We start from the raw sequence: 13469 nt of genomic DNA, 5'->3' as shown, positions 1-13469 counted from the left end.
ACATGCGACAAAACTTTCCAACTCATAAGCTTTCAAGATTGGGAAGACTTAGGACTTCCAATATGCGTAGTTCCTTTCTCCTAGCTTCACAGTGATAGTGGGCAAAGTGTTGTTCAGAGTTGTGGATGAGAAGGAGTTTGTCATTTTTCAATCAAAGCAACACCAAAAGGTGAAGACGTACTTGGATCTACCATTGATGTGTGTCAAGATAGCTCTGCCATTGACGTGCCTAAACATAGTTTTGGATATGGATGAGATTAACCAGCTAAATAGAAATTGATCTATTTTCTTCCACATGATATGGTCAGAGTTAATTACTTTCTTAGATTCATCAGTTGAGGACAGAATAAAAGCAGAGGGACACAGTTTCTCACATGTGACAAAACTTTCCAACTCATAAGCTTTCAAGATTGGGAAGACTTGGGACTTGCAATATACGTAGTTCCTTTCTCCTAGCTTCACATTGATAATGGGCAAAGTGTTGTTTAGAGTTGTGGATGAGAAGGAGTTTGTCATTTTCTCAATCGAACCAACACCAGAAGGTGAAGGCGTACTTGGATCTGCCATTGACGTGTGTCAAGATAGCTCTGATACCATGTAAAACTGAGAAAGATGACTGTAAAGGAAAATGCGAGAGGATGAAGAGAGAAATAACAGAGCACTAAACTCTTTTCATATTTCATTACAGAACAGTAAACTATCACAAAATTTATACTGCAGACTATTCTTCTCCACAGTTTGATCACTAACAGACTAAGTAAATACAAGAAATATGGTTCGTTTGATCTACAACTTGTGTCTCCACTTGCAGGCCAACTTGTATCTGTTTTGTAACTTGTATTTCCCACTTGCATGTCGTTAGTAGATGATAAAGCCAACTTGTATCTGTTTTGCAACTTATAGTGCAAGTTGTTTTTCGACTTGCATGCCGTTAATAGATGATAAAAAGTGTGAACTGAAGTTGGTACAAATTTGACCTTGCATGTGTTTTCTACTGTTTGGATCTTTTTGCATTAGTGAAGCTTAATCTTTTGGTTAACAGATTACAATTTGTATATGTAACACTTTAACTTTTTGTAACACATTTTATATCAATGGTAACCTTTTTTTTTTTTTAAATGTTATGAAAAATATATCGACAATAACATTTTTAAAATGTTACAATATACCTAATACTATTGTAACTTTTTTATAATGTTACTATATAATCAAAATACAGTAACATTTTATAAGTGTTACCATAAACCCAATTATTTATCGGGAAACAAAATATTATTCCCGTCAATATGAAATGAGGTTGATTTTGTCTCATTCCCAGATGGCAAAAATCTTCTCTACGACGGCGAGCGACCAACTGTGGTGTCAAGGTGTCAATAATTCTTCGACCAGGTAACCATTTCAATATTTACTTTGAGTTACAGAGTTTGCCTTTTCTTTTCTTAATCCTAAACCCATAGATTTTACACCAACATCTCTGTTCCTTTTCTTCTTCTTCTTGGCTCTCTAATGGTGGCCATTTCAACTCTACATGTACCAACCTAATTCCTGAAACCTTCTTCAGACTCCAATCTTTCTATTTCCATCTCAAAATCTTCCCCTTTTTCGCCTCCACTTTCATGTTCAATCTGCAAATCATTGAATGGTTCAAAGAACTTCTATTTTGTTGTTTATGGAGGACTTTTTGTGCATTAGAAATGAGGCAGTAGGTCGTGGAATTCTACGATGGCAATTTAATAGGAGGGTTCCATGATACCCACTACTCTCTTATTATGCTTTGTCTGTTGAGGGCCACTGTTCAAATTTATTAATCTTATTAGTTGTGCTACATTAGCTCTGATGTTCCTTGTGGTGTGGTGTCCCTTTCTGGTGGTCTCGAGTTACCAAAGTTTAGAGGACGTTTTGCTTCGTCCCTTTTTCAGTTACTTCCCTCTAGGTTGAATTATATCCTATTTGCCTTCCTTGATTGGGCTGGTTCCTCTATTGCTTTTTGTTTGGCTGTTATGGGATTGATCATGTTTGCTCCTCTCGTTGTGGTCTAGGTTGCCGTTTGCTGGGTTTCTCTTTTCTCTCCGGTGAATACTGTATAGATTTTTTGTATAGTGGCCTCCTGCTCTCCTTGTCCTTCGGGGCTTGTGTTCACTTTGCCCCCTGCCTCTTATGTTTCTCTCTTGGGCCTGTCCATTCTTAATTCGGATGCTGAGATCAAAGATTTTGTTGATAATGCTAGTACTTTCTTTCCTATATATACTGGATTTGGCTTGGGTGAGTCAATCATATCTAACTTAGCCCTAAAGTATAAGAAGAAGGCATGGTTTGCTATGACAAAGGATTTCTCTAAGGATATGATGGTGTTGTATGATTTTGACAAAGCTCCAGCGCTGGTTGCTATTCAGCCAACTTACAACGAACGCAATATCTTTTATGGGCCCTTTGAAGGTTAGTTTGTCTTCAAATAATCTATTTACTTCAGTTGGTAAATTGTGTTAAAGTTTTATATAATTCATGATAATCAAATCTTGCTTTCCGAAAAATTGAAAGCTAGTTGCCTGCTAACACTTTTTTCTACTAGATATTTGCCTTTGCTTTAAATGGTTACCATGACATCTAAATTTCTTAGTCTTTTTAGAGCTTCATTTCTATATGGGCTTCAGTTGTTTTAGTGGAAGAACAAATTGATGGGAAAAAAAAGTTACTGAATGATATGTCTTTGCTAAGGTGTTTATGCATGATCTTGATTTCATCTTGTTTGATGTGTGCTTCCAGATTTTCTTAAAATGTTCAATTAGATGCAAATGAAAACCTTTTTCACACAAGAAAGTCATTTTTGAGTCAAACATGAAGGGGCAACATTATAGTAGTCTGTCTTCAAGATTCATTTATTTAGTCAATTTTCATTTGTATATTTGCAAGGGTTATTACTCTCCCTGCATTTATCCGGTCAGGAGTAGCAATTTTAGGTTACATATCGTTCACTTGTTTTTCAAGTAGTTGCAATTGAATGTTTGAGTACTTGTATTGCTGAAAAGACTAATTAAAGCCCATTATTTGAAACCTCAAAAGAGAAAGTTAATTTTCATTTAGTATGGAGTTTTGGTGATAGGTATGGAGATAATGATGTGTTCTTACCTTATATCTTTGATAGACAATCGAGGATCTAGTAATTTTCAGAATTTAACTTTTCAACTTTTTTTTTTTTTAGTTAGACTTATTTTTGTAAATTGAATTTATTTATTTATTTGTGTTAGTAGGTTTTATGTAATAGATTTTTTTCCCTATTTGTTTAGGTCTTTGCCACTGTCTAAGTAAGGCCTGTATTCTTAATTTTGTAGTAGACTTGATTGATTATTGGAATAATCATATTGTTGTTTTCTCCCCCAAATCTCTCCCTTTCACTTCTGATGCTTCTAGTTTAATTTAGGGATGAGGCAGTAATTTTCAGCTAGTAAGAGTATACAGAGCCTTACATTGAACAATAGGTTGTCGGCAGAGTGGCTTCACTCATGATTCAATATTACTAGACTTTAATTTCATAAAATAGGTTTCCATTTCTGTTAGTTTAGTATTACATGGTTGGAGTCCCATCAGTAGAGGAAATGGTTTGTGAAGTTGTGGAAGTCAGCTCTTTTTGAAGGAATGCAAGGGCTTTAGATTCATGAAAAGTTAGATTTGATAAACCTGAGCATAAACTATAAAGGGATGCAATGGGGAGAATTGGAATGTGAAAAAGGAAAAGTGACATTGGAAACATGATTGCTAATATGGATAATTTAGAGGGCGAGGTTAGGTTGAATAAAGAGTTACCGAACAAAGGAGCAAACTGAATAAAGTTTGAATAAATTGTGTTTAAAGAAGGAATTTGTGGAGATTGAAACTAAAAGCTCAGTATGCCAAAGGATGAGACAGTATCTCCAGATTGCTTCTAGTATTTTGTACCCTTTTATCATTGATAAGATCATTAAAGGAGCATGGTTGGTCCAAGTTAGCTCAGGAACGATGACAGAAGTTTGATGGTCAATGACGACAGAAGTTTGATGGTCAATTAGTAGTCAGTAGATCTCTGTTGGTCTTCAAGAATTTACTTTTAATTGAAAGGGTGTTACATGGATCTGCTTTTGTGTTGACAGGTCTCTCATTGTCTCTAAATTTGAAGTAACCGTTCTTCCCATCCTTCCCTCCCTGTTTTTGCTAAACAATTTATACATCTTTTAAAAAGAATTTAACAGCTAACCCCGAAAAACCCCAATATGCTTTTCCTAAGCCATGTCCATAGAAATAGTTTCTTGGCTTGAGATTGTACTAGTGTTCAATCCAAGCCCATGGTGCATTATAGTCCAACATTACATAAATTTCAAAGAAAAAAATTTAGCTTTAAGGTGATTAACTGAGCTAATTTGGGGACCCTATTACTGAACTTGGATGTTCTTGTTTACAGCAACTATGATAACTAAACTAAAATAATGTTATTAATTTGGGAATGAGGTACCTCACAATCTTAGTTTGTTTAGGTTTCTTCTTTATATTCTAATAACTCCGCAAACCTTGTGGTCCCTATGGATTTTCTGCTTCTATTTGAGTTATAAATTATTGAGTACTTTTGGATTTTTTTCTTTTTCATTTGTAAATTCTATTGATTGTGCAAAGCAAAAGTAGTTCCAACTGTCCTTTTCTAAATATGCAAATGAATTTTTCGTGGAATTTGTAAAAAAAAATTTCTTCCTCTATCCATGCCTATAAACCACTACACACCGAAGTTGCTGAAAGATGATAAAAGGAAAATTGTTATAACATTGGTGGAGGATGAGGCTGATGAGAAGTTAGAGAAATTGATCAAGCTGTTGAAGGCTGCTGCTTCTGCAAATCGTGACTTAGTTTTTTCATATGTTGGCATTAAACAGTGGGGAGGCTTTGCTGATACATTTGGGGTCAATAAGAAGTCAAAATTGCCAAAAATGATTGTTTGGGATGGCGACAAGGAGTACTTAACTGTAAGTATTTAATTTTGAAATCTCGCTAACTTTCTTGCTACAAGTTTCTGAATGATAACTTTTGCATTCCTGTAAAATAAATAAAAGAAACATAAAACTTTATGGAGTACTGAGTTATCAATTAAAAAAAAATAATAATAAGTCAATAGTTATCAATTAAAAAAAAAAAAAAAATAAGTCATAGTGCATAATTGAGAGAGAACCCTCTTGGCTGAATAATTTTTTTTTTCCTGATGTGTTGGCATTATTTTCTTAGACGCATAAACCAGAATACGTACTTATATATTACATTTGTTTTATGGAAGGTTGCCCCCTCTACTATGTTGACATTGTTATTAGCCTTTCTGTATATATTTTAAGGTGATGGATTTGGAAATGTCTAGTAACCTGTGAAGTTGGTTTATGTCGCAAGTGAGACTTATTTTCTCTTTTTCTTCATTTATTGGGAGAAAATAACTTAGGTTCCCTCTTATTAATGTTTGACAAACCTTATGATCAAATACTTATTGTTTCACTTCCGAGAATATTTTGTTTTGTGTTTTTTTCTTTTACTTTACATTATAGTGTTGCAATATCATTACTTTGCCCATGTAAAATGGTGTGTTTTTTACTATATGTTGTATAGTTCAAATAGGGTTTGGGCTTCATTATTTCCTATTGAGGTTGAGTTATAACTTAGAAACTTACTGTTGCTCTTTTAAATTATTGGATGCAGGAAATTTTGGGCAAGGTTTTACTCCTCATGCATTAGTGTAGTTGCTGGTGAGGTATGCATTATCTAAGTATCTAAATTTTCTCATGTTGAGGTATATATGTATTCAATGTTTTAATTGTATGAACACACAATTTATGTATAGAGTTTGATCTATCTTCAAAAGTTTTTAATTTTTATTTAAATTGTGTACCATGACATGAAATATATCTTAGTAGGTCACTCTACTGTCTTTGTAAAACTTTAAAGGTTTTGCACTATACCATAATAATGTGTTCTTTGTTATTTAATTGAGTGGAGAAAGATTCTTGATGGTGTGCAAACTACAGTCTGCAATTTTACAGTCGGCATTTTTGCAAAAATGTTCTTTGCAAATATTATAATATTGTAACATATATTATAATGATATAATTTGGAGATAAGATTTGAAAATATGATCTTTTAAACTTGCATGGTGTCATTTTTTAGAACTAGTGATTGTGAAGTTGAAGATTTAAACATGTTCTTTTCCTTTTTCTTTTGCATTAAATATTTGGGGTGCTTTTGTCTTAATCTTTTCTTGAATTTACAATAAATGTGTGTTGTCATCTTTGAGAATATACATGGGAATTTAAGATGTTTTTTGTATTAATGGTTTTGTAGGTTGTGAAAATGCAAGAGTACTTTTTTGGTAAAGCACAATTGGGAGTGAAAGATGGTATGCATGATGATTTTTGTTTTTAGAATTTTTTGAATGATTGGAAAGTATTAACTATTGTTCATAGTTAATTTTCCAATCATCTAGGTATTATAACGTAAAAATGATTGGCATATATTTGTTAGGCATATATAAAGCTTTTTGTATATGAAGGTTTATATGTTACAAAATATGAATATGAAGCATATTAGATTTTATGGATGTAAAGGATGTTGGGTGTCTATTTATTAGGCATATAAGCAAACTTTTTGTATATGGAGGTTCACCATCAATGAAATGTTCTTTAGAAATTAGTGTATCATTGTTTATAAATTGTATTATTAAAATAACAATTGTAACGGTTTTTATATATGGTGTAACAGTTTTTATATATGCTATAACAGATACATTGATAACACTTTCAGAATGTTATAGAAAACTAAACTGTAACAGTGTAAGAAAGTTACAGAAAACTTATTTATACCATTTTGAGAATGTTACAGAAAAATAAACTATAACAGGTTAAGAATGTTATATAAAACTTATTTATAGCATTTTGAGAATGTTACAGAAAACTAAATTGTAACATGTTAAGAAAGTTACAGAAAACTTATTTATAGCATTTTGAGAATGTTACAGAAAACTAAACTGTAACAGGTTAAGAAAGTTACATGAAACTTATTTATAGTATTTTGAGAATGTTACAAAAAACTAAACTGTAACAGGTTAAGAATGTTACAGAAAACTTATTTATAGCATTTTGATAATATTATAGAAAACTAAAATGTAACAGGTTAAAAATGTTACATAAAACTTATTTATAGCATTTATCTAATGTTACTAAAAATCATTCGTAACTACGTATAAGTGTTATAATATATTTAACAACAACATTTTATGAAAGTTACTGAAATGATTAGTAACATGTAAAAAGTGTTACCAATGTCTAATTTTTAGTAACATGGGCTGTCATAGCATCCTTATAAATGCTTCGAATTACCTATGGTAACACTTTTTGCATGTTACCGTAGGCCATTTTTTATGTAGTGAGTAGCGCCGAGGAAGTCGAAGAAAGGAGCAGTTTCGTCTCCACTGAATGTTGAAGACATGTTGATTTAATTTGATGATTGCAGAGAGATGGATCGGATCTGAGAATCTTGGTCTTCAATCCCTCTACAGAGAATGTCTTCGAATTGAAGTCTTTTCAACCTTTTTTTTTTTCCTCAGTCGTAAAGCCCTTTGTAAGATATCAAATTATAAAGTAATCTTATTAAAAACCAAATTAAAAAAATAAATTAAGTTAATCATTTTTTTTTTTTTTTTTTTTTACATTATAAAAATTGGATTGCACTATGACAATCACTGTCAAAGCCGACAATGACTATTTGGCTCTGACAAGCCACTACCGAATTCCGATTCGATGTTTGAGTGCAGGTAGAAGAAGTATATCCGTCAGCCACCTGCGCTCAACCGCCACATCAACTTCTAGCAAAACCAATGGGCTTACATAGATCGACAAATTCCAATCCTAGCAACACCAACTCACCAGAACCACCCGTATTTTCTAATCCATCAATTCTGGCTATACCAAATGGTCCAACCACACCAAAATCTACTTTTGAATATCATCCCACGTTGGCCACCAAACCCTTTATGTACCTGTCTGACTGTCTCACCTTCTTCACATATATATCCCTTTATTTGTCATCAAATCCTGTATGTACCCCACGTTTGCCACCAAACCCTTTATGTACCTGTCTCACCTTCTTCAAATACATATCCCTTTCTTTGTCATCAACACATTCCACTTTTACCAATTCCTCTTCTAGGTAAAGGATTCAAACTCAAGGGATTTGGAATATATATAGGGTGTTCTCAAAATTCTAGGATTTGTCTTCCTCAAAATTAGAGAAAATGATAGATTTTTTATTTCTATTTTTTTAAGTTTAAAATTACATAGCAATTCTCATTTCATATATGTTCTTTGTGTATTTTCATTTTAGTTATAGTAATAAAAACGAGATTCAACAAGGGATATTGATAAAGTATTAGAAAAGTTTGTTCTTTAAATAAATTTAAAATATGAAAATACAAATGTAGTTATCTGAAAAGCATTTTAGTACTTTTAAAAAATCGTCATAGTGTTTAAGACTTAATTATCTTTTGCAGGACCCAACTTTTTAATCGCCAACATTTAAGATATATTGCCGCGTGTAAGATAATGCGGTGGATCATCAGTTAGTGATAGTGATATTGTTTTGTTTTCTAAAACAAAAATACTATATCCACCGAAAAAATTACACCGAAAAATTACACCGAAACAGGTGGAGCTCCTTTTCTCTGACAAGAAGCCAAAAATGCTAAAACCAAACAACACAAAATATAAAAAAAAAAAAAAAANTAATTAATGTGGTAGTTGGTAGATAGTAGTTGGTAGGTGGTAGTTGGGAGTTAGCTAATCTCCACCGTTGATCTCGGACGATCTAGACCGTTCATTGTACATTCCAACTACTATAAAAGGGGGAGGCCTTCATTTGGCCAAACCATCCAAGAATTGTAAAGTTCTCTCAATTAGTAAAGATCTCTCTTCTAGCATATCTTGTGAGTTTGTGTGAGTGTTTTCTTACTTGCAGGGCTAGGAGCGTGAGCAAGCAAGGCTGACTTAGGGCAATCGTCTGGAGATTAGCACCTAAGGCCGAACGAGTCCGAAGGGAAGCAATCGGGTCGTTACACTATGCCAAATGGTCCAACATCGACTCCTCAAATCCAATTTGAATATTTGCCCACGTTTACCAACAAACCCTTCATGTACCTGGACTGAAACACCTTCACGGTTCAGCCTATCTATCTTTGTGATCACCACGTTCCACATTTATCAATTACTCAAAATTAGGATTTGGAATTTATATAATTTAATTATGGCGTTCACCTTAGGTCTTAAACAAACAGTCCCATCTTAGAATATTGTAATTAAGTTCAAAATCACATCACATGTACAAATTGATCACATATATTTATGATGGTCACGTTCACATTATATCACATGGATCTCCCATATTCTCCATTGATGAGTTGCTTCCTGCCGGACGTTTTTTGAAGGGTGAAGACTTGGAAAGACCAAGGGTATGCGCAGAAACCCAATTCAGTTCTCATCATATCTACCCATTGGTTTGAGATTTGCTCTTCAAAAATAGAGAAAAACAGTTTTTTCACGTTTTCTAAAGTTAAAAAATACAAAATAATTCTCACATATGTTCTTTGTGTATTTTCATTTTCTTAATTATAAAAAAGAAAAAACGAGGTTCAACAGGGATATTGATAGAGAATTAGAAAAGTTTTTTCTGTTGTGATTTCCAAATTCTAGAACGTATTATTTTAAAAAAGTAGTATTTTTGAATAAAAAAATCAATAAAATTGTATCTCAATGAGTTTTTGGAAAGAAAAAAAAAAAGGTTTTCGTAGAGGAATACAAAAAATTAGATTTTAACTCTAGCCATCTTCAAATTCTAAAAGAAAATGAAACCTCATATTAATACAATAGATCAATAATTATTAGTATTTTTTGTTAAAAGTTAAGAGAAATAATCATTTCTTGAAAGCACTTTAATATGTTACAAGAAATAATTTTTGTTTTATTAAATCAAGTATTAATTTATAAATTTGTATTGGATTATTTCAAAATTAAGAAGACAAATTAAACTGATTAAATACTATTTGAAATATTAGCAAAGGCCTTCCCGTAAAATATGGCTGTTGGAGAGTATACTTGAAATGCATATAGAACCGCTCTCTTTGCAATTTAAAAATATATAGCTAAACCACTAAGAATTAACTTGGTAAGTTGATTTTTGACTGACTTTTTAATTATTATTCTATAAACAAATGCAAATAATTAGTCAACAATGAAATGGTCAAAACTCTAGAAAGTTCAAGTGTAAAAGATACAAGTTCTTATCATAAATTAAGCTACAGATTTTGCCAATTGCAATACAGTTATTATGTCATCGTCTATGTCATTGAGTATCACATAGTGGATAAGATCTACCCATTATCAAATGATAACAAAAAAAAAAAAAAAAAAAAATGTTAAAGTTCAAAATTCTCCAACAATAAATACCAAGACAGTTAAATAATGGTAACAGATTAAAAAAAAAAAAAAAAAAAAGGAAACAAAATAAGTATATGCTTAATGTAGACCACTAATTTGATATTATTCTTTATCTTAAAAAAACTCTCTAATTTACAAAAGAAATTATGTTTATCTAACCATTAAGAATTCATATCTAAATACAAACTAGTAATGCCTATTTCTAAACACATTTCCTAAAAATTTCTAATTTAGATAGTCGGTTTATAAATACATTTCCTAGAAGCTTCTAACTTAGATGGTTGCGTCTATTTAATTAAAATAATAGGCTGTATCCAATTTATTAAGTATGATATCATTTTTTTAATTGGGTAAGTCACATCAACGGAAACCAACAGTCAATGTTCACAAGAACTTTAATGGCAAGTTTTGAAATTATATTTCAAGTAAATCAGTTTCAACACTTCTAATTCTGATTCCTCAATAAATAGCATGCAACAACGACGCGCTATTAAATACAAAAGAAAGTCGAGCCTTCGTATCCTTATAAAACCGGCTCTAAATGTATCCTCGTTTTTATAATTATCAAACTCAAAACCCATAAATCAAAGATAGAGATTTCTGCCATGGATACCTTCTACATCTCGCATGGATCCCCCACGTTGTCGATTGACGACTCTCTGGAAGCCAGGCATTTCTTGAAGGCGTGGAAAGACAAAACGTTTTCTGAGAAACCAAAAGCAATTCTCGTTATATCTGGCCACTGGGAGACCGATGTTCCCACTGTTAATACCGTTGAAAAACATGACACCATCCACGACTTCTATGGCTTCCCAAAAGAAATGTACAAGGTACGCTTTTCTTTATGGAATTGAGGTAAAGTCGGAGCGATTTTGAGCTAATTGTTTTGGGAATGAACGTTGACTTAGATCGTTTTCGTTAGTTTTAGGATTCATAGTTTGATTCTATTAGACATTTTTTATTTACATGATAAATCTTTGATTCGCGAAAGAGTTATCTTATCCCATGCTACAGATGATTGAATGTGAAAATATGAAGTTAGTGGGGGTTTGGTAGATGATCTTGTTTAATCTGAAGTTAGTGGGGGGTTTGGTAGATGATGTTGAGTTGTTGATTCTTTAATTTGGTTGTTTGTTTTAATAGTTCGGCTTTTAATTCTTTATTAAGTAATTTTCTTTTGATGTCTATCTTTTAACTTCTCTCATAATTTGTCAAAGTTGGTTGGCTATCCTATTTTCTAATTCACCCAATTCAATTCCGAAATGGAATTATAGTAGGTGTATCTTGCAATGGTAACTTTACATGTAATTAAAAGAAAATACAAGGAAAATGCTTTCAGGCTTCAAGTTTTTGGTGCTGTAATCAAAATTTGATGCAATTAGCATTTAATTAGTTAGCACAGTGTTAATTTATCAACATTGAGGGAGCTGTATGATCAATAATGATATGGTGAGGAATTTTATTTTATTTTTAAGAAACAGAACAGAATGTATAGTGGAGGAAGTTGTTGTGATGGTTTAATATCACAAATCACTGCCAGCTATTTGCAGTTTTGTGTCTTAAGATTGAATTTTAATTTTTCAATAGGCTACAATCGTTGTAGTGAATTGCCTCAATTATTATGTTATTATCAGCTCAAGTATCCGGCACCAGGAGCTCCAGAATTGGCGAAGAAGGTGAAGGACTTGCTTACAGGTGCTGGCTTCAAACATGTTAAAGAAGATAAAAAACGAGGGCTCGACCATGGTGCCTGGGTGCCGCTGATGCTAATGTATCCAGAGGCCAATATACCAGTGTGTCAGCTCTCAGTTCAGTTGAACAAAGATGGTACTCATCATTACAACATGGGGAAGGCATTGGCCCCTCTCAGGGAGGAAGGTGTCCTCATTTTCGGTTCTGGCAGTGCTGTTCATAACCTGAGGGTTCTCCAATTCGGTAGCGATGCTATTCCTACTTGGGCTTCAGAGTTCGATACCTGGCTTAAAGATTCTCTCCTTGAAGGAAGGTAATCATTCAGGGCTTGAGTGCTTTCATAATTCGTTAAGTCTATATGTTTTGTATCATATTGGGGAAAAACATATGAAACTGATCTACGCTTGTATGTAGATTGTACAATTGGTGATATTGAATTGTTTTTGTTATATGACTTGACTAATCAATTCTTCGTGCAGATACGAGGATGTGAACCACTATGAAGATAAGGCACCACATGCGAAAATGGCTCATCCTTGGCCAGACCACTTTTATCCGTTGCATGTAGCTATGGGTGCTGCCGGCGCAAATTCAAAGGCAGAACTCATTCACCATAGCTGGCAATTGGGTACTCTTTCTTATGCCTCTTACAGGTTCAAAACAGCCTCCTAAATTCCCAGAAATTGCCCTGCGGCCTTTATGTGACGTACGCCACTTTCATTGCTTTAATTGTTAATTAAAATTAACAGTTATTTTTAAAGTTGCTTGTGCTCATGTAATCTGTGTTTGTGTGAGTATGCTTTCATTGAATATAAAAATAAAGATGATTTCTTGAGTATATTGCTCGCTAGCTTTGTTTTGAGAAATGATTTCTCCAGTAATTAGTGGATGAGAGTAAGAGAGTAACATTTTATGTATAAACTTATACAGTTGAACTACTGATTTCATCATACATATATAATACATATAGAAGATTTAATTATTGAAACTACCGTTGGATAGTCGAGTGGTTGCACAAAGACCCTTAAAAATATTAATTAAGAAGTAATGAGTTAGAATAAACTTAATTGCTAATGTCTAATATCGGTCCTTAACTTTAGGATCACGAGAGATTAGTCTAGGTGAACAAAAAAAAATTCCGGATGATATTGGAGGGGTATCAATTGTGTAACAGGAAAATTTAAATTGTTGTTAAAGGTCACAATTACAAAAGATATGTTTGGACATGCAGAAAGAGTAATTATTTGGGCCACAATCCCCACCGGACCAATAATAGATCAGAGGAGAGGACAAACC

General features: G+C 32.9%; 1 protein-coding gene and 1 long non-coding RNA gene across 3 annotated transcripts; both read left to right on the top strand.

Moving 5' to 3' along the window:
* Positions 1-1266: 1266 nt before the first annotated feature.
* Positions 1267-6515, top strand: LOC116118144. 2 transcript variants are annotated; one of them, XR_004126099.1, is made up of 5 exons: positions 1267-1389; positions 2040-2436; positions 4896-4985; positions 5701-5752; positions 6340-6515. It is a non-coding gene; the product is annotated as an uncharacterized LOC116118144 (long non-coding RNA). The 2 variants fall into 2 exon arrangements; XR_004126098.1 differs by having other exon boundaries at positions 1303-2436.
* Positions 6516-10939: 4424 nt separating this feature from the next.
* Positions 10940-13011, top strand: LOC116118140 (extradiol ring-cleavage dioxygenase-like). The gene is made up of 3 exons (XM_031404115.1): positions 10940-11311; positions 12116-12486; positions 12653-13011. Exons 1-3 carry the CDS (start codon positions 11087-11089, stop codon positions 12843-12845), a joined length of 789 nt encoding a protein of 262 aa, XP_031259975.1. The 5' UTR covers positions 10940-11086; the 3' UTR covers positions 12846-13011.
* Positions 13012-13469: the final 458 nt, after the last annotated feature.

This window comes from Pistacia vera, unplaced genomic scaffold (genome assembly GCF_008641045.1).
Source record: "Pistacia vera cultivar Batoury unplaced genomic scaffold, PisVer_v2 Contig838, whole genome shotgun sequence".
NCBI lineage: Eukaryota > Viridiplantae > Streptophyta > Magnoliopsida > Sapindales > Anacardiaceae > Pistacia > Pistacia vera.
The sequence above is the reverse complement of the archived record's forward strand: the minus strand, read 5'-3'. Positions and strand labels throughout refer to the sequence as shown.

Excerpts from the sequence above, each read along its gene's own strand:
- LOC116118140 (XM_031404115.1), top strand. The coding sequence starts at position 11,087 with ATGGATACCTTCTACATCTCGCATGGATCCCCCACGTTGTCGATTGAC. Across the intron at positions 11,312-12,115 it reads TCCCAAAAGAAATGTACAAG|CTCAAGTATCCGGCACCAGG; the intron begins GTACGCTTTTCT and ends TGTTATTATCAG. Across the intron at positions 12,487-12,652 it reads GATTCTCTCCTTGAAGGAAG|ATACGAGGATGTGAACCACT; the intron begins GTAATCATTCAG and ends TTCTTCGTGCAG.